General features: G+C 36.5%; 1 protein-coding gene across 11 annotated transcripts in view; it reads right to left on the bottom strand.

The window, feature by feature from the left end:
* Baz2b (bromodomain adjacent to zinc finger domain 2B) overlaps nucleotides 1-27,472 on the bottom strand; it is a 215,705-nt gene that overhangs the window by 39,236 nt on the left and 148,997 nt on the right. For 8 of the 11 annotated variants that reach the window (XM_027420349.1, XM_027420355.1, XM_027420358.1 and 5 more), the window contains 7 exons: nucleotides 25,487-25,774; nucleotides 24,299-24,359; nucleotides 23,458-23,566; nucleotides 10,907-11,117; nucleotides 5,962-6,054; nucleotides 5,793-5,854; nucleotides 964-1,029 (listed from right to left, as the gene is read on the bottom strand). In XM_027420349.1, coding sequence (XP_027276150.1) covers nucleotides 964-1,029; nucleotides 5,793-5,854; nucleotides 5,962-6,054; nucleotides 10,907-11,117; nucleotides 23,458-23,566; nucleotides 24,299-24,359; nucleotides 25,487-25,774 — 890 coding nt within the window. The remainder of the gene's footprint in view (nucleotides 1-963; nucleotides 1,030-5,792; nucleotides 5,855-5,961; nucleotides 6,055-10,906; nucleotides 11,118-23,457; nucleotides 23,567-24,298; nucleotides 24,360-25,486; nucleotides 25,775-27,472) is intronic. The other 3 variants (XM_027420354.1, XM_027420359.1, XM_027420360.1) reach the window with 3 other exon arrangements.

Genomic DNA, 27,472 nt, shown 5'->3' with positions numbered 1-27,472 from the left:
AATTTCACCACCAAGAAACTCCAGGTTCCTGGAGTCAGATTAACCACTTGTAACTGACCCCTGTCCAAAACCACCTTGCCTTCCAGATCCCAGGGCCCCCTTCCATAAAAAAAAAGAAAAAAAATTGCAAGTATTAAACATTTATTTTTGCTGGGCAGTGTTGGCACATGCATTTAATCCTGACAATTTGGGAGGCAAAGACAGCCTGGTCTACAGAACTAATTCTAGGACAGCCCCAGCTACAAAGAGAAACCCTGTCTCAAAAAAAAAAAAAAAAAAAAAAAAAAAGTATATTTTCACTATATTTGAAGGAAATACAGGACATGAAACATAATTTGCCCTTGTCTTGATGATGGGGTAATTCTTTCTAAGATCATTTATCATCTCACAATGTAAGGTGGCACACGGTGTTGAAAACTGCTGTTTACATAAAAAGTTTCACACTCTTGCTGGAGTTGAGTCCTGTATGTGCTAACCCCACTTCTTCAGTATTTCCTCCTGCGGATTACTACCTACTAATTTGATGCTAACACACCCTGCATCCCTAACTCTAGGCCGCTTGCAGGGAAGGGAGGTACACTAGGAACCTGTTAGTAATATCATTTTATGCACTTAAGAGTTTCTGTTTATAAACACTGGTTTCTAACTGAAAAGAGAATGTCTAACTATATGCTGCCTTAAGGGCTTTTCTAAAGGTAAGCACCATGATAAACCTACTGGCTGCTCTCTTCCCTTTCTTGTCTTTTTGTTTTTTGCTATTTGTTTTTATTTTCCTTTCTGGCATTTACCACTAGGATGGATGAACTTGCTAAAAAGGTTCAAAGAATGCCTCAATCTATACATTTCTGAAGAGACTTTCTAGTGGACATACTCATTTGAATAAATGTGGGAACAATAAAGCATTTTAAATGTTCTTGCACTTTAGGAGTATTTATCTTAATTATACTAAATTAAAAATTCTACCTCAAGAATTTGCTGAGCTCGGAGTTCTTTTTCCATTCTGATTTGCTGTATTCTTTTAATTTTTTCCTGTAGAAAAGAAACATTACGAAAATTTGAGATAATGAAATTATTATTTAGGTGAAAAGTTTTAACTGGAGTCAGATAATTTAAGACATGAATACCAAATTATCAAGTGCTATCCCTGCTGGATCTGAAATTCAGTTACCTGAAATTCAATTACCTGTTGTAAAGTGATTTATATTCATATGAATTTAGAAATTTTCTCATAATTGTAAACTATAACTGTTAAACGAACATACAGATGAGATAACAAAGCTGATTAAAGTTATACATCCAGACAGGCAGTTTTTATAAGTAACTTCAAGTACAAATAAAACAGGAAACAGAAATACATAAAGCAACTGATAGATTGCTATTACTTACTGAATGAACTTGAACAAAGAACAATATTTCTATAAAATAATTTATATGCATGACTTTGTCAGCTTGTCATAAATTTAAATACTTTAAAATCATAACTATATAGTCATTACACAGCTATCAGGTCATCATTAAAAATATTCTTCGATTCTAAAATTTATTTCACAAGTTGACAACATGCTATGAACAATGCTTTCAACCACAAGAATAAACACGCAAGATTTTATGACAATTTGACTTTATAATCCAGGAAATTACTCGTTAGATAACTCACATGTAAAATATCTAAATTTGATTATATTTTATAATTTAGCATTGATAAGAACATACATTTTGATTTTTAAAGTTAACTTCATATGCTATAATTACAGTAAAGAAATTTTATTTTAAAATGGTCTTTCAGAAAGTTTCAAACTGGCCTGGATAGGAATAAATTCCTAACAACAACCACAACAAGAAGCCTGACATTTCCTACTTATAATTAGATTTGTTTTAGAATTTCTATATCAAACATACTTTATCTATATCAAACACTACTGTGTTTGTTTTTCAGTTTCCAGAGATAGTGTCTGTGCTTTACTGTGACTTGTCTTCATTCTGTATAATTGAGGTGTATAATACAATCAAGAGATTTGAGGAATCAATGATCTACTTCAGAAGACTCTCTTCAAAGTCACTCTGTGACTTTGCTACTGGTGATCCTTTCTTGGTACTGAATATTATCTGCAGCTTACCAAAAATAAACCTCAAGCACTTTATTTTTATGTTATTTCAAAGTAATGGACTGAAGAAGCCATTTTTAAATTATTTACTTATATTAGAAGTTGAGCCCTGAGGACCATATTCTTGATGAAAAATTTCTGTTCTTGTCAATCATAAGACTTAAGGGTATAACTGACAATTAGCCAAAGCATTCCACCATTCTTTCATGTGCAGATATAGTCTCTTCAATTAAAATAATCTGGGCTTAAGTATATTCAGTTTAAATCTTTATCTTAACTGCCAAAAATATATACACTAAAGATGTTTGGAGACAATATCAGCATGAAGATTAACACTTATAAGTGTTTACAAATTTTAATATTATGTACCCATTTACTAAGATGGTTACTTGTATATACAATATCTTGTTTATCATCAAAGAGTGGTTGAAATTATATTCTTTTTGTAAGTGAAGGCACTGAATTCTTATACAGCAAATATTTTGCTGTAATGCTAATACTTAGTTCACAGAGTCATACTAGACTTATTGTCTATGCTCACCCTACTTCACTGTGATGCTTTCACAGCCTGTAAAATTGCCTTGAAGATTCTTGTGAATGTGGACACAAAGCCTCCACAGTTGTTAAGTGTTTATGGAGCATCCTCAAAGTCCTGGGTTCTATCCCCAGGACTGGCAAGGAGGGAATGGGGCTGGGGGTTTGCAAAATGTGGTCTTCTGGACATGGCAGAGTCAGTACAGTAATGACCCCACAAGAGCTGTGGCTACCTGTATTGTGCCCACACAAGATGGCATTGGTCAGCAATCAGCTGTGAATCAGGGAAAGGATCACAGGGCCTGACCTCTCCATACTGTACTCCTGGCTGCTGTGGATTCTGGGAAAGAGGCAGTCATTGTTGTAAGCTGTGTAACCACTAAGAAATCCACCAGGTTCCAACAGATAGTTCCAAACCCAGAATCACAGATGATACTGGTTGAACTCAGGGGACTCAAAACAAAATAAAATAAAAACAAAAAACATGAATGTAGAAAAATGACTTACAGGGAACAGAGTTGGGGTAATCGGGGTAGGAGGTAAATTAGAAAGAATGTGTGTGTGAGAGAGGGGCTACTGCTGTTAGAAATTGCCAAGAAAAATTCAATAAAAACTCTGTATAAAAAAAGTATGAGGGCTGGAGTGATGGCTCAGCAGTTAAGAGCACTGACTGTTCTTCCAGAGGTCCTGAGTTCAATTCCCAGCAACCACATGGTGGCTCATAACCACCTTGAACGAGATCTGGTGCCCTCTGCTGGCATGTGGGCAGAAGACTGTATACATAATAAATAAATAAAATCTTTAAAAAAAATGTATGAAAAAATACTATGATGATATTTTTTGTCAAATTTTGTGTTAAAAAATATCCTAAGAGCTGGACTGGGATCACACATGCCTTTAATCCCAGCACTTGGGATTAAAGTCAAGCAATTTAGTTAGCATCTATTTATATAGTAACACAAGTGATTTCATTTAAAACAATACACTTTCTCCCCATTTCCTTGTTTTGGTGTTGGAGATATGGAGATGGAAAACAGTTCACACATCTTACCAATTAATATTTTTCTATTTCTTAATTACTTAATTTTACCAAAATTAATTTGAAAAGTAGAAAGGAGAAGGGCAATATAAATAGAAGAGAGAACTCTGGATATGGTGAATAATACTCTTTGAAAATATTCAGTATCTCGGGGAGTTGGTGGCACGGGGAGTTGGTGGCACACGCCTTTAATCCCAGCACTCGGGAGGCAGAGGAGGCTGATCTCTATGAGTTTGAGACCAGCCTGGTCTACAAGAGCTAGTTTCAGGACAGCCTCCAATGCCACAGTGAAACCCTGCCTCAAAAAACAAAACAAAACAAAAAAACAAAACAAAAAAATCGGAAGCAATGAGGGCAAACTGTCATCTAAAACAGCAAGATTTAGTTTTTTAATAAATAGGGTAATGCATTATTTACTTAATTATCATTAATTAAATTTATTGTGTGTGCATTACCATAGGTGTGGGGTGCACATTGGCACATTGTCAGTCAGATGACCATTTGTAAAGTTGGTTCTTTCCTTCTACTATGTGGCTTCAAAGGATTAAACTCAGGTGAGGCTTATACTGTGCATGTTTTAAACTGCCAAATTTCCTTATTAAAACTTGGATGTTCAAGCAATATCCTCTATCCACTGATACACTAATTTAAAGTTTGAAAACAGTCTCAGGGTACTAACTTGAATACAAAGTCTACAAGAATATTATGATACTTATAAATATTAAATACATAATGCCTTATATAAAATTTTATTTTTTAAAGAACTTTAAGAAAAAGAACTTGGTTTTTAAAATGAGGGAAGTTATAGGTTTTCCTCTACGGCCTATGATCTTTCCATCTACAGGTTCTTGGCTAGGTTTATAGTACGAGACCAGAGCTGCCCTTACTAAATGGGTCTTAAGTCCAGTGAGTCACTTGTTAGTTACCTCCAAGACATTAGTGTCACTGCTGTACCACAGGGCACCTCTCAAAGACTAGCTGTTCTTTACCACTTTGCTAAATTGATATAGTATGTAACTGCTTTCTAAATATTTATGCTTAAATAAAGAACTGCAGTTCTCACCCTCAGAAACACTTTCTATTTGTATTAGAAGGAGGCTGTAACAGAGAACCAAAATTGGTTAAACTGTAGAAAAAAGGGACTGTTTAGTGCCCAGATGGAGGATCCCATCTCTCAAGACAATGACTCCACTCAAGGCTCAGAGACATCATGGAAGAGGGATCAGGAAAACTGTAAGAGCTCGAGGGCTAGAGGACTGCTGCAAAATAGTGTCTATTGGAAATGACAGAAATGTCGCAAGCATTAACTCAACAATATTTACTTACTACAAGACCATACCAGCTGACATGTTACCATAGGTAAGGAAGAGATCACAAGGTCTTACCTCTAGTTAAGAGGGAAAGTCAGTTTTTCTTCAGGGATGAGTCCCCTTGATATGTTGCCCAAATCCCAGAGGTCAGCCCTATACCCATGTACATATATATGAACAACACTAGTTGGACTCAGGAGAGTGGAGATCATACACACGCATGCACACACAGTTAGTAGAGTTTGCCTTGCAAACATGAGTACTTGAGTTCCACTATCAGAACACACATTAAATAAAGAAAGAGAGAAACAGAGATAGAGACAGAGACAGAGAGGGAAAGAGAGAGGGAGAGGGAGAGGGAGAGAGAGAGGGAGAAGGAGAGGGAGAGGGAGAGGGAGGGAGAGAGAGGGGGGGGGCAGGTCTTGAAAGATGACTCAGCAGTTAAGAACACTGGTTGCCTTTGCAGAGGACTTTACTTCAGTTCCCAGTACCCAGATGGTGGCTCTTAACCAACTGCAACACCAGCTTTGGAGGATCCAATGCCCTCTTCTGGTCTCCATAGGTACCAGGCATAGATGTAGTACAAATACATACAAGTAGACAAACATTCATATAAAATGAGTATCTCTTGAAATATAAAAAAATGAAAAAGAAAAGTTTTAAGATGGTAGCTTAATAAACAGACAGACATTCACACATAACAGCAGCCATGCAGGAAATCCAGTAGGAAACAGTTCCCGTGTTCACGCAGATTCACATGGAAGGCAGATCCACATTAGAAGTCCATTCCAGCACATAACATACCTGCTGCTTTATAATCTTCATCTGTTCTTTCTGCTTCCGCTTCTCTTCAGCAGCCATTATTGCTGTTAAGAGAAACCAAAGCATGTCTGCCATCACAGAAACACAGGAAGGGCAGCCTCTATGAATTCTCAGGACCCATCTTTCGAATCCATGCATGTAAGTCACCTACCTTGTTGTTTCTTAGCTTCTTTGGCAACCCGAGCCTGTTCCTGCTTTTGAAGTTTTCTCAAAAGCTTTATTTGTGCTGCTTGTCTGGCTATTTCTGAAAAACATAAAATTTCAAAGGGTATTATTGACACACCTGATAAATCTCAAAGAATAACTGTGAAACTGGTGCTGTGTCACCATGAATAACAAAACACTTATGAAAATCGTGGGTAGATTTATACTAGGTGGGAGAGCATGTCATGTTCATTCTCCCCTTAGAAGTGGCCAGACAAGCTGACTCAGGGCTGTAATCCCAGCATTTAAGTGGCTGAAACAAACAAATCATGAATTTTAAAGCAACCAAAAATTAGAAAAGAACTGCCAAATTATTTAATCAAATATGAAGAAAAGAGTAACTGTATAAATGTGATCCCCATCATTCTCATGGAGACATGGAATAAACTCTGCCCCTAGATTCTGAATCTCTCCCATGGTCAAGAGAACGTTAGCTGAAGTGAAAGCAGAGCTTTCAAGGGAGCATGTGTTCTCTACTGCCCTGTGCCTTGCCCACCAGCCAAGGACATAGGCTGTTGTGTATTGAACACACAGAGCCAATTGAGCCCACACATGTGGACAATCTATGAAGCTGTTCTCTGATTCCATCTGGAAAAGTGATTAGTTTTTAGCACCCTGTGTCACTGGAATTTAGTGATTGGTTGTTAGTGTGGAAATGGGTCTGATGGATACAGAAACCATATAATGTCATTATTCTCCTCAATAGTGCAATCTGAATGCTATTAACTCTAAAAGGGATGTATCATAATATTACTTGAAAAATAATTTTAGAAAGTACCACTTTACAATACAAAACAATAGTTCTAAATTTTGTAGCTGATGAAGATGTAAGGAACCTATAAACTATATTAATTGACAATGATTATGTATGTCTACCATTTACTAATTGGGTAATGCATTAAATTTACATGATTTTATTTAATCTTCACAGATATTTTATAAGGTAAGCAATCTTATACACAGTATATAAATAAAATGTGTAAGGTTCATAGAAGTTACAGAGCAGTCAAAGCACAAACTCCAATCTTTCTAAACTGCCTGTATACATTTCACTATGAGAAAAACCTTGAGGCAGCATTTGAATGATTCAAAGTCCTAGTAGGTTAGACATATAGGCTATGAGCTGGTGGTCACTAATTTTCTATTGCAACAATTCTGAAAGCAAAGCATAATTTTATGTAGCAAACTATAGATGTTACTGAAAGATAAAATGAACGCTGATGCTAAAATACATTTCGACCTTCCAATAATGTTCACTATTTGGAACTCATAGACATCCTTAACACTTTGAGTTATGAAAAAGATCTCTTATATAGTAAACACCTTAGAAATAAACATTTCTAAACTGGCATGAAGAGAAAGCAACCTCTGCTAACAATATGCTAGAAGATGAACATAATGATAAAAAATAATATATTTTCAATATTTAAAGATTAATATTTAAGAATTGAATGTGGGTTTTTTTTAGGTTTTTGTTGAACTCTGATTTAATGACTCAACTTTGTCTTCAGTTGAAAAGCATATGTGATTTGGAAAAGTTTCATAAAAAAGTTATATAAGTTTATCTTTTGCTATAAGCTAAATTCTTTCTCTAATAGAAGCATGGGCCTCATAAATTCTGAAAATGTCATAATAAAGTCAGTAATTTTTCCAATAAGTAGATGCTAATAAAATTTTCAAAAACACATTTGCTTTAATTTCAAAGATAAGCATTTAGTTGCAAATAAACTCATACCACACAGAATTAGTGATCTTTCAGACATAAGTCATTTCTTTGGACATGATATTCCACAGCACTGTAGCATGACTAAAATCTGCAGATGTCAGACAGTTGTGAGCACTCCTTCTGAGAAGGCAGGTACTGGGAAAGCACTTTCTGCACATCTAAGTTCTGTGACATCAGTGCTATCTGCTATTTTCTGCTGTCCACAGCCTGATTTATTTGTGGCGGTCAGTTAACGTGCAGTTTTCATTTACACACACTGAAAGCCATTACCATATCTAAACTGGGTCAGATTTTAATCTTTATCCTCTGATAATTTAGAGCTCTCTCAGTTTTACAGTATTTGGAAATATGTTCAAAATGTGCATTTATCATATTATTATTATTCTGTGAACTTAATCAAGATTTTCAGCATAGTTTAATCCTTGTAGGATAATATACAACAGAAATTTCTAGAATCTTCTCAAATAATCTCTTTAAACTGTTTGAAACAGTTAAACAATCCATTGTTGCTTAATCTCTAAAAAAGGGGCACATAAAAGTTCATATTCTTGCAACTATAAAAATATTATTTATTTACTTACTTATTGTTGTATATAAGTGTATGATGTATGTATGTGGTTGGGTGGGCCATGGCAGCTATGCAGAGCTCAGAGGATGACTTGGTGGAACCATTTGCCTCTTCCACCTTGATGTGGGGTACCCAGGGACAGAACTCAGATCACAAGAACTGGGCAGGAAGTAACTTTACCCATTGAGTTACCTTGCTAGCCCAAATGTAGTAATCACTCATTGTTAAATATTGAATGCTCTGAGGTGCTCAGTGTATGAGGACTGTTAACTACCAAACCTAAGGACCGGAATTTGATCCATACAACCAGTAAGGGGAAAGGAGAGAACCGATATCTGCAATTTGTCCTGTAACATCCACAATTAATGGGGACACAAGTGCCCCCTACTGTCCTTAATAAATTAATAAATGTAAAAAGCATGAAACACTAAGTACTTGTGTTCACGTACAGAAACACACACACACACACACACACACACACACACACACACACACACACACACACAAACAATTAGGGCCTAAAGTGAAGCCTATTACAAACAGAGACATACATGTTACATGTCATGGAATAAAGTCAATTTGTAATCTAGAGGAATAAAATTCTGGGTTAAAGGACAATTAACTTCTTTGTTACAAAAGAGTTAATTTTTCAAATTTAAAGGCTCTGTTTTAGAGCATGTATTAGTACCTGTATTAGAAATGAAAGCATATAGAAAAAGAAGACATTTTGGCCCACCAGTTTACTTCAAGCACTCATTTTTAATACAATGTAGCTACCATTATACAAGCCTCACAAGAGTCAAGGCTTTAATTGATAATGACCTTTAAACCTCAGGGCGAAGGGACTTCCTACCACGACTGACAACCTGTGTTTATCCCTGCGGCCCACATGGTAGAAGGAAAGGACTGATTCATGGAAGCTCTCTTCTGACCTCCACACATATGCTGTGGTATGTGCACCTATACATATATGTGCATATGTGGGTGCACAGACACAGAGGAAAAACAATAATTGAAAATGCAGTTTTAAAAACTTTAAACTAAAGCTGAGCACACTAAAGCTGCTATGGTGGTGCACACTTTTAATCCCAACACTCAGGAGGCCAGGTTACTCTACAGAGTTAGTTTCAGAACAGCCAAGGCTACACAAAGAAACAGTCTTGAAAAACCAACAAAACCCAATAACATAAAAATAACTTTAAACTAAATTTAAAACTCATGCATGTCTTCTAAAATATTTACTGTTTTGCTTTTAATTGTTACTAAGCAATTTGGAAGATGAAAGTTTTAAGATAAAGAAAATAATGTTAAAAATTGAGTATGTTAAGGCAGAGAAAGACTAAAGCTATATTAAGCTAGATGCTAGCCAGTAGTTATTGTAAATGCTGTTGGATGAAGTATGAATTGGAACAACCATTTTAGAAACAGTGCTGATTTGTATGTAAACTATGGGTGTGATCTATGTTATACATTTACAAGGGTGTTTATTATTACACTGTTTGTGATGGTAAAGATTCATCAGAAGAGACTGATGTTATAATGAAGCATCACTGGCTGCAGAGCCACTGGAAGGTTGGTTCTTAGGTGCTAACACAGAAAGATGACCGAGATCAAGCTGACAAAGTGTAAGGTGCATAAAGTATACATGGAATGTGGATGTGTGTGTACATATTTCTAGAGACTAACAAAAACTTGTTATGATGGCTCCACTGGTGAGTGAGAAAAAGAACTTTCTTTTAAAGTATATTGTTCTATGAGCTTTATCCTATGGATTATGATTTATTTACAATGAACAGAAATACATTTTGTATATTTTTCTCTAGGTCTTATATTCACAGAGCTAAAGCATTATTGAAATGACATAAAATTCTCATAGCCTTTTGAATATAACTTAATTATTAAAAATTTAAGTCATCAGTTATCTGTACATATATGTTTACAAGTTCAAGATATTTACACAATATGATATGCTTAAGACAGTCTAAAGAGTCACTTTTGTACAAAATGACTCGGGCTCCACAGCAGAACATCGACTTTATTTTAGTCTTCTCTGTGTTATAAGGAACAGATCCAAGGTAATTCATGTATAATTTTGAATAGTAAATACATTTCCAATCACTAGAAGTACTTAGAACTTAATAAACCTGATCTCTGGTGCTCTTGTCACATCTTCTAAGTGCTGAAGGCAGCATTCTGAAATTGCATAACCAGACTTCAGGAGACTCCAAACTAAAACACTGGGGTTAGTCACCAATAACTGGAGTTCTCTGTGTGAAAACTGACCTACAGACCCAATATTTTAGAGTTACTCTCATGTATACTTTAAGGAATTGGGAGCTGTTAAAAGGAGACTCCCAGGTAGGCGCAACCTTAGGGCATGTGCCAAGTGCTGGCTGATCCCCCTTCTGTGTAAGCCTCAACAGTGTAACTGCAGCACACAGGAGAGGATGGGTCTGTAAGCATGACTCAAAATACAGTTAAGCCTTCAAAGAACTCTGATTTGAGAGCAGTGTCAATCACTTCCAAGTCAAAAGTATGAGAAGGATGACTATTGGGTTTTCATATGATTATTAGTGACAGAGAATAAGTGCATCTTACCTTGAGCCTGTAGTTTCCTTAGTAATTTTGCATCTGTGTTATCGAGGAATTCTGCACTGCCCACATTGGGAGGGCGGCCCTTTCGGCGTTTCATCCTGGATTCCTCTCTTGCTCTTGGTCTATCTGGATTGGGTGGTCTTCCCCTTCGGCCATCCATTGCCCTGATACGAGGAATGACATCCTCTTCTTTCAAAAGACACCACTGCATTCCCTTTTAATTAATAAATTACAGAAATAAATATTACAAACAAAATAAAAACAAGGGATCAGCATAATAGAAAATTCTAGTTAAAAAATCATAGTTTTTAAAAAAATATATAAGGATGGTATAAAATTTAACTTTTAAAAACTAAATTTAGTTTAGTGATTTTTATGGTAAATCTTTAATATACTTAGTCATATTATTTATTTCTTCATTAAGTACATAGACGGATTTGTATCTATATCTATAAGCATACACAGGGCAACATAACAATCATTTCTTAATACAATTATGACAAAGTTGGGAGGCATTTGAAAGTATGAGTTGTGTGATAAATTCCCTATGAGTTATTCTTGTGTGTTAAAAGTTCACTAAAAATATCAGGTAACCCAGATATGAGACAAACCTTTTTCTTAGATGAATATTATAGTTAATACATGAAAAAGAAAGGTAAAATATTAGTCTTTTGTAATCACTCATGAAATAAGTTGCCCTTGAATGGGTTGCACTTCATCAAAAAAGAGACTATCAGGACAACACTCTCCTCCTGATGGATATTCATGCCACCTGTAAAGTCATCTTATTCCTATCCCTAGCAAACCTGGACTTGCTCAAAATTCGAGATCTAATCACTGTAATTTTAAAGGCAAGTGTTGTAATTTTAAAAAGCAGTGCAAGAGAGAAAGACACCATGTGACAGAGCTTGGGTTGAAGGGGTTTTTATTTGGGGAAAGTGATTGGGAAAAGGAGTAGGCGGAGAGGGGAGACCGGCCCCTGGGGAAAGGAGCCCCAGAAGAGAAGAGAGAGGCAGAGAGGAGTAACAGAGAGACAGGCAGAGAAGGAGAGAGAGGGAGAGAGGGAGGAAGGGAGGGAGGGAGGGAGGGAGGCAGGGAGGGAGGAGGGAGGAGGAGGAGGGAGGAGGGAGGAGGGAGGAGGAGGGACCTATTAAAAGGAAAAGTAGTGAATGTGCACAGGTGGTGCTCTTAATGGCAGCAGCTGAGGCCATATCTTGTTAGAACCCCAAGGGCAGGCCAGTACAGATGCCTGAATACTAATAGCAAGACAGGGTGAGAAGCATCTTTTTAAAATACATGCAAAACCTAGTCTGTAGGAAATCAACAAATGATATGGCCTCTTCAACAAATAAATTGTGACAAGCTTAACCAACAGTACAAGAAAATTAAGTAGACTTTAAAAGATGTATTAATCCCAATTCATCAGTCTTACTTGGCAATTGATCTAAAGAAACTATTGAGAAAATTTAACAATTGAATATTGTAACAAACACAGACATTTGAAAGCAACATTAGAGTACGCTGAAGGGCCTGTTAATTACAAACACACTTGCTAAGGGAATAGAAAATAGCTACATATCCACAAGAGAAGTCCTATTCTTGTTCAGGCACTCTGAAGTCATACACTTTGATCTTTATAACATTTCTAACTCATATGGCAGTGGTAACTGTTTTAGAGGTACAACGAAAGCAAGGAAGAAAATTGTGATTCAATTTGAAAGCAACTGTCACACTTCAGACACAATGTGCTCTTGACTTTGTATCTGAGGTTACAAAGACATTCCTATATCTTTTGATATATAAGTATATATAAGTTGATGAGTGCCTGATCATAACTTTTAGGCCTATATCAATCCAAATTTGTGGCTAAAAAACTAGAGCATATATTCCACATCTGCTTGCTAAAAGTAAAAATCTAATACTAGCTCTTCAGTGATTTGCATGTGAAAACAACTTTTAAATCTACTTTGAGAAAAATTTGTTTACTCTAAAGATTAAGATTAAAGTCAATAGAATCAACAGTTGCATCAAGTACATTTCAGGCCACATTCGACTTCAGAAGAAAGCCACCAGTACAGATAGGTTAGAGTAAGCTGTGCTCACCATCAAGGGAAGTTTCTTATTAGCTTTTCACTCCTTTGTTATGATTTTAGGCATCAAAGCAGCATGTATAACACAGATCAAATAAGCAAAAGTAACATTTGTGACTCAGGGACAAGAGAGCATAAGGGTCTGTAAGCAAACCGGCATTCTGTTTTTAAAATATCTCATTAGTAGGAAAACCTATTTCAAGACAATATGGGGGTTTTATATGAGTACCTTTTCATATTAAATATGATTTTTATACAGTAATTTCACAGTCACTTAAGAAAACTTCCTACTATCAGCAAGCAGAGTATGTTGGTTTTTAAAACTTATCAGACAACAGTGCCATTGTAATTGACATTGGTGCCCATGGCATTTAGAAAGGAATTTTTTTTTTTTTTGGTGTCCAAAGACAGGGTTTCTCTGTGTTGTTTGGGAGTCTTTCCTGGAACTAGCTCTGTAGACCAGGCTGACCTCAAACTCACAGAGATCCTCCTGCCTCTTCCTCCCAAGTGCTGGGATTAAAGGCGTGCACCACCAACACCTGGCCGAAAGCAAATACTTTAAGAGGATTGCATATATTGGATTTGACATATTGTCATCTAACTCTTTGATTTCAAAAACAAAAAAAGGTAGATTAGGAAATATCAGATTTATATTACTACTTTAATTCACTGAATAGTTAAATTAATGTGGGTAAAGCCATACAGTCCAGCTATCAGTGGCCATCTCTTGTGGAGAAGTGAATTGAATTCCTAACACTTGACTAGCTCTTGTGAGTCATAAATTTACATGTTAAAAAGTTACTTTATGTGCCAGGATGGCTTGGGTTCCCCAGCATTAGTGGAAAATGTTTATTTTTTGTTCTTTCTTTTTTTGAAACAGGGTTCTTGTGGGTTAACCCTGGCTGTCCTGGAAGTAGCTCCATAAATCAGGCTGGCGTCGAATTCACAGAGATCTCCTGCCTCTGACTTTGAAGTGCTGGGATTAAAGGCTTGTGCCACTATGCCTGGCTGCTTATTTTTTATTTTAATTTTTTAAGTTTTAAGACAAAAAAGTTTCCATGCCGGGCGTTGGTGGTACACGCCTTTAATCCCAGCACTCGGGAGGCAGAAGCAGGTGGATCTCTGTGAGTTCGAGACCACCCTGGTCTACAAGAGCTAGTTGCAGGACAGCTTCCAAAGCCACAGAGAAACCCTGTCTCAAAAAACCAAAAAAAAACAAAAACAAAAAAAAAAAAAAGAAAGAAAGTTTACTAGAAATAATATCTCTTCAGACTTAAAAGACATGCTGGGCGTTGGTGGCACATGCATTTAATCCCAGCGCTTGGGAGGCAGAGGCAGGTGGATCTCTGTGAGTTCGAGGCCAGCCTGGTCTATAGAGCGAGTGCCAGGATAGGCTCCAAAGCTACACAGAGAAACCCTGTCTCGAGAAAAAAAAAAAAAGAGACATTTCGGAGATGATCAAAAATACAGAGATGATCAAAGATTATGTCCACTATTTTATAGTCCCTTTTGAAGGACTATTAATTTATATTTTTTTTACATTTTATTTAAGAAGACTAAAAAAATTTAACATAAAGAAATATGAGATAAGTGAAACTATACTATAAGACTACAATCTATTATTTTTTTAAAGTTATTTGGTACAATATCTAAGGGTGATCTAGAATTCCTTCCCTAAAAGAAAAGGCATTTCTAAGTTCTTAAATTTTTATTACTTATTAATGTGTTTGTGTTGTGAAACAACTTCGTGGAACCTGTTCTCTTCAACTACCATGACCTGGATCCCTCAGTTCCTGCCCCCAGTAAGTCATCTCTCCAGTACAGAAAAAACAACAACAAAAACAAACAAACAAAAAAACATTCAAATTATTTTTAGGGGCTGAGGAGATTGTTCAGCCGTTAAGAACACTAACTCCTCTTCCAGAGGACCCAGGTTCCATTCCCAGCACCCACATGGCAGTTCACAACTGTCTGTAACTACTGTTCCAGGGGATCTGGCACCCTTGAAGAGACATGCCAGCAAAACACCAACACACATAAAATAAAAATGAATATAATTTTTAAAAGATTTTCTTGTAATGTGAAAAATAAAAGACCCAGAGACAGATATTGGGGTTCAACCTGAAGATCAGGAAAGAAAAGCAGTCAGCCACTAGCTCTTACCTCTAGCTCAGGCTCAAAGGGCAGATCCATGCACGAACTGTTCACCAAGTCTCAAACTGCTGCCTCTTCTCAGTGTGGCCTCCTGAATACTTGCTCCGGTCTTTTATACCCCTCTAGTGCCGGGATTTAAAGGTGTGAGCTATAATTTTCTTTTAGAATGATTCACTCTTGTGTAGATCTGGATGGCCTTGGACTCACAGAGATCTCTTAATCCTAATCTTAGGATTAAAGGTGTGTACCACTAGCTCCAGACTGCCGGGATTAAAGGTATGTATCACCACTGCCTGATCTCTATACATTGGGGCTAACTCTGATTATGATTAATAAATCATAAATAATCTATCACTACATTTTTTATGTGTACGTATGTGTGTCTTGTTTGAGTGTATTCATGTGCACCACACATGGTACCTTTGGAATCCAGAAAGGGCACTGCATCCCCTGTATCTCAACTCCAAGAGGTTGTAGCCACCATCTGGGAGCCAGGAAGCAAACACAGGTATTCTGGAAAAGCAGCCAGTGATCTTTCTGTGGAGGCATATCCCCAGCTCCAAAGCCACAGAATGTATAACAATGTACCTCAGACTCAGGCTACTCTAGTGTAGGTGACTCAGGGACACATCACAAATGTTAACAGACTGAAAGCTTTAGAAGTTTGGACAGCAAATTGTCTCAATGAACCATATACACATTATGAAACTCTGGGAATGGGGATTAGAAGCAGAAAGAAAGGCAAATGCTTAAGTCTTACAGAAGAAGAAACAAAAGCTGAAGACTACCTGGATATGAAAAGGGAAGCCTGAAGCGAACCAGGAAGAAAACTAAACAGGACCATCATGCTTAGATAGGCATGGGTGTGCTCCCACATCTCAATCCTGCTTGATATTGCGTCCTAATAGTGAATGAGTACATGGGGGCTGAGTAACCTAGGTGGTCTATCTGCCAAATTTCTCAGGATCGATTTTCTCAGTGTTAGTATCACAAACACTTGGTGTGGATTTACAATTCCACCCCTCTAAAGGCCGATTTTTCCAGTTAACACTTGAGAGGGTGGCACTTTTAAAATAAATGAGGAAATTCTTGTTTCTTTTCTTTCCTATTTTCTTTTCCGTTACTTTGAGACAGGGTCTTACTATGTAGTCTTGATTGGCCTAGAAATTGTTTTGTAGACTAGGCTGGATTTAAACGCAAAGAGATCCACCTGTCTCTGCTTAGGTCAATGGTATGCTTAACTACACCTGCATGGATGGGATCTTTATCATCTAATATCCCTGTCTCTTGGAAATAAAATAACTGTGGTCTACGGTTGAAATCTAGATTAATGCATTTGTTGTGACAATGTTAGATTTCATAGTCATTTACTGATTAGATTATTCACCAAAAAGATTTTCACTAGATATTTTTTTTGTAAAATTAACAACAGCCTAAAAATAAAGTTGCTTTAAAATAACAAACCTGAAATCAACTTCCTTCTGAAAGTGTACTTTGAGTCTTACTTTCTAAACGCTTACATGAAACATTTCAAAATGTCATACCTAAAAGACAAAGAATCTTTTCAAACATTTTAAAACTTATTTTTACACCATGTTTATGAATGTTTTGCCTGCCCCTATGACAGTGTACTTAGTGCATGTATACCTGGTGCTCACAGAGGCCAGAAGGTGCTGGATCCTTTGAACATAGGTTATTTGTGGTTGTGTGGATCCTCTGGAAGTTGAGTCATCTGTGACTGTGAGTTGCCAAGTGGATGCTAGGAAGTGAGCTCAGGGGCTCTGCAAGAGCAGCAAGTGCTCCTAACTGCTGAGCCATCTCTCTAACTCAGAAGAGGAGGGTTAGGAAAGACCTGGTTATCTGCATTTCCATTCCAGGCAAGGGAATTATATATGCCTTAGTGCTTCAAGTGACATGGGATGCTGAATTACAAGGGTTAGAAGTCTCAGAAAAATTGAAGGGCAAGAGCAAAGCACGTGTATCAAATACTTTTTGAAAGACTCTGACAAGTTACAATTGAATAAAAGTGGACATGAAGAAAAGTGGGGCCGGGCAGTGGTGGTGCATGCCTTTAATCCCAGCACCCAGGAGGCAGAAGCAGGCGGATCTCTGTGAGAGTTCGAGACCAGCCTGGTCTACAAGAACTAGTTCCAGGATAGTCTCCAAAGCCACAGAGAAACCCTGTCTCGAAAAAAAACAAAAATCAAAAAACAAAAACAAAAAAAAAACAAAAAAAAAAAAAAAGAAAAAGAAAAAACAAGAAAAGTGGGATTCTGTTGGGCTTTCCTACCTAGGCCCGGTGTCTACTTTCCACTGCTTTCTACCCTCAGAGAAGCACAGAGAGCTCAATGTACTTCACACAAAGGGCACTAGGCAGTCTTAATCTCTCCAGCTACACAGCTCATTAGAGCCACATACTATTTTGAGTAGCATTTAAGAGATATAAAAGACCAAAATAGCTTTCTCTGGGAGAACAGGGCAGTCACCCGTGAAATGCGGTGGAGAAAGGTGTGGTTTGATATAAGTATCTCCACAATGTTGATTATGCTGTCCAACTGATCAAATAGGTGATCCCGAAGATCACAACTTTAGAGGACTAAGTGACTTCTGTGCTTAGTCCAGAAAACAGAGGATGGAAAGGGAAGAGAGGACTTTAAAGTGACTCAGAATGACCTTCAGTAGATCCACACATGGGCTTACATGGTAGGCCGTCTTGTACAGGGCTCTTTTAGCCATTAAAATCCTACCTGATAAACGAGAGACATTAATCTCCAGACTCCTCCCCTGCCAGAGCTGATCACTCATGTTCCCAGAGTCCATATGTGCCAGAGCCAGGTTGCACAGGTGTGGCAGTTAACAGCAGAGCTGGTGTAGAACTCTGGTTGTTGACTCCCAATCTTTTGTTCTTTATGTAATTTAAAAGAATCACCAGCACTGTAACTGTGCTGAGACAACGTGTGGTCCAAATTATTATGATTGCTCCTTTCAATTTTCATCCAAAAAGCCCTTTCATTTTAGTTAGACAGCAACAGATTGACATGAAATTCACCAGGTAATACACTTTTTTGTAGCTTGTATAATAACATCGTAGCTGGTTTCTCCATTCACATTAGTTTTTCTTCAAATTTAGACTTTCAAGTTCACTTCTACAGCAACAGGTATGTTCACAATTTCCTTTGTGAGAAAAAATATGTCTTTGGGGAAAAACTGGGGACATTATTTGTCATAAATATTTATAAAGTGACTTTTTAAAAGGCTATTTTCTGAAAGAAACACATTTTACTTTTCTTATGGCATAACGCCATTAAACAGAGTCCTTCAAAAAGCAATCTCAGAAAGGTTCTGAATGGTGTGTAACTCACTTGCCCTTTATACATCTTTCCTTCTTTTGCCCTCCCTCTTTGGGGATCTCCTTGCTATTTTTTGTTTTGTTTTTTTCTTACACAGAGTTAGTGTAGACCTCCAATGTCCTAAACACCTCTGAAGTTACTTAGGGCAGAATACAGAATTATTTTTAAAAGTTATGCTTAATTAAATATTTTACCTACTACAAGTCACACAACACTTGTGAGAGTGCAATGAGAGACACTTGAAAACAACCCCTATTATCAGCTACTTACTGGGACACCTTCCTATATTCCCAGAGGCAAATATGTATAAAAGAAATAACTCTCTCAAACTTACCAAAATCGAGCCAGCACAAACATATTTTCTATTACTTTGGTAACCAAAAACAGTAAAATAAAATAAAAATGATGACAAACATAAGGACCAACAAGTTTTTTTTATGATGCAATGGAACAGAATTCTGTAAAGACATCTATTTGCATCCTTTCCACAGAGCTGCAAAGAGGCCATAGTAACAGAGCTCCAGCTGGAGACAGGCCGATGGCAGAGAACGGCCTTCAGAGTATAGCCACTTGTTTCACAAAGTCAGTCATCTATGATGAGGTTTTTTTATGGAAACTGAAAAAACATTTGAAATCTAGCTAGCAGCAATGCTAACCATTCGCTGATCCTTCAGAGCTCACTTCACGTCTTGAACTCAAAGAAAACTCTTCATGAATTCAAGTTTGCTCAGCCCCCTTCCCTTTAGAGCCTACTCTCTTCAATTAAGGGCATCTGCTTTAATTGTCTGAAAGACAACCATTACGATGCTGTTCTCCACTTACACTTTGACATGCTTAAAAGTTTTCATCTTGCTGTAATACACACAATCACTATTTTCAGCCAACTTTTGCTATTATCGTCAAATACACACCATGAGCCTCGGAACAGAGAATGAAAATGGCGATTATCTTGTACAAAATGATGTTTTCACCACTCCAAACATTACCGTCTTGGAGAAATTACCCCCTAAATTTTATCTGTCTGATAAGAGTTTTGGAATATTTTTAATTAATGACTGCTTTAAGTAAAATTAGAACTAACAATTGATGTTTCCCTGGCATGTCATAAAAGGAAGAATAAAAATAAATGTAAAATACAAAATATATTCCCAATGAAAGCTATCAATTTAAGAGTAGTGAAAATGACAGTAAATTTATTCAAAAAGCATTTATTTCCTCTTAAACACCAAATGTATGTACCAAATGTGGAGTACCTGAAATCCTTATATTCAATTTTATTGAATTTGAAAAATAAAAATTTCTTTGTTTCATTGCATTACAAAGTAGAGAAGTATTATTTTGAAAAAACAAAACAATTTTCCACATTCTATACTTGATTCAAGTAAATTTCAGAACATAGAAAGAACACAATAGAGAAGAATAAAAGCCCATTCTACCATGACCAATTAAAGACATTGTGAATTTTGATATATTTATGTTATCCCCCTTTTTGAATTTTTGTTGTTGTTATACTTTAAAACACAGATCCAATATGCAGACCAGGAGGGCCTCAATTTTACAATCTTCCCTCCTTTGCCACCCACTGCTGGGATTGAAGGCAGGCAACACCATACTAGTTAGGCTCCTTTTGATATATAAAATTTTGTTTTTAATATATGGTTAGTCATCAAACTATTATACAACTTGCATAAAGTTAGAGATACTTTATACACAGAGAAAAGTATTGTTGTGTGACAATAACGCATTTGTGGCAAACTATTTTATAACCTCCAGAATTTTAGCTCATCACATATGCTTCCTGTTTTGTGCTTGCTGGCTGCTGTTAAATTGAAAAAGTTGGGGAAACCTGGGCAAGTGGCGTTCGTCCTGACTGGACCAGTGCAAAGCCTTTATCACAAGGGAACTGATGGTGGCATACACATATGCCATACACCTACGCCATGCTGTAGTGGCTGGACCTAACAAAGGTGACCTAAAGGTGACCACTGGGGCCAAGAAGTAAACCACCAGAAAGTCAAAGATCAAGTCATTGGTGAAAGCCCACAAGGTACTCAATGGATCCCCTAGGACAAAACTGTGGTCAACAGGGATGCCTACAGAGACCCAGTTCTGGAGTACAAGGAGAGTTGGGCAGACTAGAGAAAGCCTAAGAAGTGCTACAAGACAACTTCTGATTTAGATTGTTTGTTTTTTAAATTACTAAAAGAAATAAAAAATTCTTCCATATCAGTTACTTTAACAAAAAGATAACCTGTTAATTTTTATAGAAAATTCTTACATAATTATGTAAATTTCTGATTAATTCTATGTTTAAACATATAAATGGTATTATATATATATATATATATATATATGAATTTTGAAAGCATGAACATTTCTAATTTACTAAGTGTAACATTTTCATGGGTACCTAAAAGTGCCTTGAAATGGATTTAACTTAGTAACAACTGAAAATTGAAATCAGAATTCACGATATCTTCCCTGTGCACTTACTTGGTTGCTCAACATGGCACAGATCCAATGACTCATCTAAGTTCTTAACTGCAGTGACTTCAACAAGAAACTATGCATTTGGAAGAACACTAAGTTTAATAAAAAATGAAAGAATGTCAAAGAACATTCTGCTTTGTGTAAAGAGGCTTTATAGATTAAGTCTAATTATTATTGATACAATACCAAAAATCCTTCACGGATTGAATGGTAATTAGTTTTCCTCTCAGAGCAAAAGTATATTGAATTTAAAAACATGAAGATGATTCTGTTATAAAGATCTGAAACATGAACCAAAGGTTAAAAATAAGAATATCTAAAAGTTTTTGCCTTCCAAAATGTTTGTGACTAAAAAAAACTGAGCAGGTATGTAGGGAGTTTATTTAACACTGTTACTCACTAAGATTAAAACAACAACGACAACAACAACAAAAAACTGGGTGGTAAACTAAGTTGAAATAAAACATTTTAACTAAAAAATAAGTCAAAATAAGAAAAAGTCTAGGTCTGGTGGTAGTGGTGCAAGCCTTTAATCCGAGCACTCTGTAGGCAGAGGCAGGAGAATCTCTGTGAGTTCAAGACCAGCCTGATCTACAAAGGCTAGTTCCAGGACAGCCTCCAAAGCCACAGAGAAACCCTGTCTCAAAAATCAAGAAAGGGATAAATAAATAAATAAATAAATAAATAAATAAATAAATAAATAAATAAATACTCTATAATGTATTTCTATAAAGAAATGTAAAAAAAAAATTAAGATTTTTAGGTACTGTAAAACTACCAGTAAGGAGACAAAGCTGAACACAGCAAGGTCCTCAGCAGGACAACAGGAAGAGGCTTATGTGACCTATGCAAAGGACACATTTGCAGAACCTTAAGCTTTGCCTTATTGGTTCACTCATTCATTCATTGTTTTATTCACTCATTCATCATTCATTCACAGCTCTGCCTTATTGAGGCTATGTGACCTTGGGATTTGCTTAGTCTTCTGAACAATCTAACTCTCTATACTAAAAGTGTAAGACAATATAGAAACGTGTGACTTTTCACAAAGAAAGTTACTTTCAGAAAAACAAACAAACAAAAAAAACCAAAAAAAAAATAAATAAGCAAAAACGAAAGCATTTTTGAGACCTCATAATTGGTCTCAAGAGGAAGAGGCTCAATCAAAAAAAACAAGTGTCTACTGTGCTTCCCTGAGCATCTGAACATATTTGAAACTTGCATATTATTTCATTTTAACTTAGCCATAATCTCAAGGCAGAAATAATAATAATATTTATTATTATTAATATTATAGATGAAGAAATTGAAGGAAAATGGACATTATTTTATTATTTATGATGACAAAACCATGCATGAGTGACAAGAATCTACATGTCATCACTCCCTAAACTATAAATGGTTTCAACAGGGCTGGTAAGGAAAACGGGAATTTATTAAGTATTTACAGGTAAATAAATGTAAGAGGCAAAGGGGCGATTTCCAAGGAAACAACACAGAAATGACACCTTGGGAAACTGTTTTTGGGGAATGAGTATAAGGTTGTATATTTAATCCACAAGTTCAAAGGCAACTTAGGTGATATATTCAGATATGTGGATAATTAATTTAAAACCCAATTCCGGCAAAACACTAGAATTTCCACTCACCTAATATTAAGGATCCCTACTTCCCAATATAAAAAACAAAACAAAACAAAACATGTAAACAATGTGGTGTGATCAGATGACAAGATCCTGTCCCTAAACCATGTGCTGTTCAAACTTTTTGCACTGTCTCATTAACTGGCTGTTTAAACTGGTTTTTCTAAAACTGTTTTATCTATTTGGAGTAAGACTTCACACTAGCAAAGCAGACATTGTTATACTCATATAAAGGACAAAATGGTTGTTACCATTACTAAGCAGGAAACAGTTTACTAAATAGGAAAGACACATTGATTACATCAAAGCCCTTGCTGATGGAACAGTGCACTGAAGTCTTGGTCAGAGCACTGTAAGTCTTACTATACCAGAAACTAACAAAGGTAATTCTCTAGAAGCAGTGTGATTTACTTCATTTAGGTTATGGTATTACTTTTTGGTTCAAAGACTACTTTAAAAGCTAGATGCTGTGTTCCATTTCTGACTTCGTAGAAGCCACCCACTCTCACTTTTGCAATGAAGCTGAAATTGTCCCTTTATGATAGCTACTATTCCATTTCTGCTGAGACAGTGAAAAAAAATCACATGTTTTTCCACTTCAGGTTATAATAATTACAAGCCAGCTTTGATGTGCAGCTAGCTTTCAAGGCAGTAATGTCTTGCATATTTCATAAAGAGCTATATTTAGGAGAGCAATTTAGGTTAAGCACATTAGACCCATACAAGAGAATATTTTGTACCAAGGAACTTCATCTGAGAACATTTTCCCTCTGCATTAGAATGCTTTATCAGAACCAAATGTTCAGAAGGTGGAGGAACATGTTTACCTTCATCACTTCAGGGTACTGCCTAAGCTTCTTCCCACATGGAGCATAATATGCCACTTCTCCTTGAAGGCGCCCACCAAAGTTTCTTACCCTCGTCTCTCTCGGCCAGCTACATGTAACAGAAAAGAGCATTAGAAGATACTTAATTTTATTACGAAAACTTTTAAAAAGTTGGAAAAAATACACATGCTCTTCAAAAAAATAAAAAAATGTAATCATATAACCCAAATATATTTATTATTAAAACTATTTTGATTTTTAGCTAACTGGTTCATCTACAAATTAAAGACTTGCCTCAAAAACATTAAACTACCAAATTTTATAGAAATTACAGCTGGAATCACTTTGAGGACTTTCACATTTGAATAACTCATCATTGCACATGGATTGTTTCTTTTAACAGCAGAAAGTTCCAAGTACAAAGAGCACGCGCGTGCGCGCGCGCACACACACACACACACACACACACATACACCTCTGTGTGCCTGGGGCCCTGAACACCCAGGCTGAACTGATACTTGTAACTAGAACCAGTTCAACTCATCTCTCCTTGAGTACTTCGGCCTTTGCCATGACATCTTACACTGTCCTTTACTTCTGTCTTGTCAAAACTTTCTGGTAGCATTGCTCCTACCAGACATGTGACTGGCTGTTGGTTCATTCCAGTCACATTAGCCCATCCCCACACTGCAATACCTTCATGCAACATTAGGTGCACTTTCAGTTTTCTAGTAAGTCAACATTTTCCCTTTGTTATGACTCTTCTGTTCTAATCAACAGAGAGGAGAGAATAGGCAATCAAGTATATATTAAACATGCACGAACTAATGGAGGAGCATACCCATATTCCAGAGGGACACGCATCTCACGTTCATCTGTCACTCTTCTTCTTTTGGATGTACCTTTAAGAAAAGAAAACCAGGACATAAAATATTCAACTGTACAGATGACAGTTTTCTGATAATTCAGAATTTTTTCTTTTAAAATGTTTTAATGACAGATTATTAGTATATTTATGAAAACTTCATTATTTCTAGGTGTTTTTTTTTTTTTTTTTAACAAAGCATACTACATAAGACAGAAGCATTTTCCCCTTTTGACCTAATGACAGGCACTAGATTTCTCTAGCTTTTCTCTTGTCATTAGTAGAAGCACTAATCAGGAAGGAAACAGCTGACCGGTTTCAAAACCAATTCATTGTCTTCTTTGGAAGTCTATGATTTTTCAGATAGATGCTACAAATTTTAAATGTTGGCTCAAATATTTAAAGACAACTTAATTTCTATACATCTATATCCATGGCCCAAGAAAGTACCAGTCCTTTAATTAATCAAAACCACACAGGAAGACTGTGGTTATATGTACACTTTTAAGACAAATACAGATAAGTATAAAATTAGTAGGATATCATGCTTGTTTGTTGTAAATAAAAGCAAAAATTAGAAACTGCCAATGGAAGCAAAAGAAGTAAAAACAGTAGTAAAATACTGTACTATACAGACCCATACTTTTTTTAGTTATTGGATGAGACTACAAAGTAGCTTTGGATTGTTAAATGTAGGAACTCTTAAAATGAAAATGCCTAGAAGTTTATAAGAAATCAAATATGTAAAAAGATAGTATGCTATGGACTAAGACTGCTACTCATTCAAAAAGAAAATGATAAAAAGACTTGAACTGTATAGCAAGTGGACAGGCATTTAACTAACCAAAGCGCGCACACACACACACACACACAAAAATCAAAGTGTAAATAGAATTCCATACTAAAATAAAGGATAAACATAAAACAAGAAATTAAGAGGAATCATCAATTAGATTCTTAAAATAAAAACCACAAGGGAAAAAAAATTAATGTACCAGGCAATGAATGGATTAAATCTTTTCAAAATGCATGTTTCTTCCTTAGGCAATCTAAAATCTAGATCAATATATGATTACAATGAGATCATCTCCCAAAAACTGGGTAACTAGCAATCTTGCTGCAGTCTGACTTGACTTTACATCGATAAAAATAAACTGTAGGTACCAGAGTGTGGACTTGAAGGGAGTGTGGAAGAAGAAGTGCCAAGAAAAGCAGGAGACTGGGACTCAGAGCACAGGGCAGCAGGAGCAGAGCCTGGGGCGCTTCCTATGTGGAGGTTGTGAGGTGTTGAGTGAGCTGTGAGACTGATGGGAGGGCTTTTGGCAGAGGAGGTTGTCTGGTTCAGGTTCGAGGCAGTTTTCTCTCCTTCAGTGTCACTATCTGATTCCTCCTGGTCTTTCTCATCGTCGTCTTCTGAGCCTTCTGTATCTGATTCTGAATTACTATCTGATTCTGGGAAGTAGAGAAGCACTTGGATATTACAACTAGGTCACAACCAATCACCTGCAGTTTGAACCTAAAGGGAGTATTTCAGAACCAGTATTTGCAACTTAGAATTCAAGGAAACAATTTCCCAAGAGTAAGTATAATGTAAAAATTACCATCTCATAAGATATTTAAGTGTATATAGACTTTGGCTCCTCACATTTCTCTTAAAATGATCAGTTTTACTTAACATTTGAATCATAAAATAGTTCCCATGACATCATTCACATTTCAGTTCAGCTTAATGCTTTCAAATTAATTTCAACCTAATAGAGAAATTTAGGTAAAAAGAGGGATTATCATTGACGAGCAAACTGACAGATGGCAGTGTTTACAGTCTCCTGTGCGAACCTCACTGTCCTGAAAAAACCATCAGCCTGTCATATGAGATTCTGCACAAAAGAAAACAATCTTCTAGGGAGGGGTTTGATCAGGTGTTCTGCATTTATAGCTATAGTTTTTCTAGTTATGTAAAGACCTCATCAGGCTTCTCGAGATTCACAGACAATGCTCACAGAAATAACTGTGTGGGGATGAAAGACTGGCTGGGGGAGGTAGTTCTATTTTGGTTGTGAAGTCCAACATGTTAATACATATGTTAGTACATACTCCTCTAGACATGTAACATACAAGAATGGATTAAATTCTATATAAACACAGGACTATACCATAAAGATGAGCAGAACAGTGTCCAGATGGCACTGTTAGCTGTGGTACCACTGCTTGTGCTGGCGTTCAATAAAACCTAGTTTTTAAAAGCTACAACTACTGAGAGTCAGCACCTTTCAGGATTTTACACTATTAGGGCATTAAATTATATAATGACTATTTCCCTATTCACATTGGTTACTGAAAATTTTCTGGTTGACCTGTAACAAATCCACATACAAACAAAAATACAAACACATTTATGTAATCTCTGCATTTAAATTTTAAGTTGTCTTGCATTTTATGTGTTTAAAGCAATCTCTCTTGGAAGGAAGGAGGGGAGGGAGGGTGGGAGGGAGACAAGGAGGGAGGGAAAAAAGAAGGAAGAGAACACCAGAGAGTAAGTGAAAATTTAATCAAGGCGTAAGTTCCTGACCCCATGATACTTTAAGTAAATTCTGATATCAAAAAGGACTTAACGTCTTGGTTCTTTTTCAATGGCCATGGTGAATAATTTCCATTTTAAAGATATCCAGTAATGTTTTTATAAGTACCAGGAGAGTATAAAACACATGCAAGAATATCTGGAAACAAAAATTGGCCTTGATATGAGGAAAAAAAAAAGGTGGGGCGAAGGGAAGGAGCATAATAAGGGAAGGAGCATAATAAGGGAAGAGAAAGGGACAGGGTGACTATATTCAAAACATATTGAATGAAATTCTCAAGGAACTAATCTCCCCAACACAGGATTTCTCTGTGTACATCTGTCTTGTTGGCCTCAAATACAGACATTCATCTGTCTTTTGAGTGCTGGCATGCACAACTATGCAAGACTCAAAATTACTTATTATTATTATTATTATTATTATTATTGGTTTTTCGAGACAGGGTTTCTCTGTATTGTTTTGGAGGCTGTCCTGGCACTCGCTCTGTAGACCAGGCTGGCCTCGAACTCACAGAGATCCACCTGCCTCTGCCTCAAGAGTGCTGGGATTAAGGTGTGCGCCACCACCGCCC

This window comes from Cricetulus griseus, chromosome 6, assembly GCF_003668045.3.
Source record: "Cricetulus griseus strain 17A/GY chromosome 6, alternate assembly CriGri-PICRH-1.0, whole genome shotgun sequence".
In the NCBI taxonomy this organism is placed as follows: Eukaryota; Metazoa; Chordata; class Mammalia; order Rodentia; family Cricetidae; genus Cricetulus; species Cricetulus griseus.
This window is presented reverse-complemented; position numbering and strand designations above follow the sequence as displayed.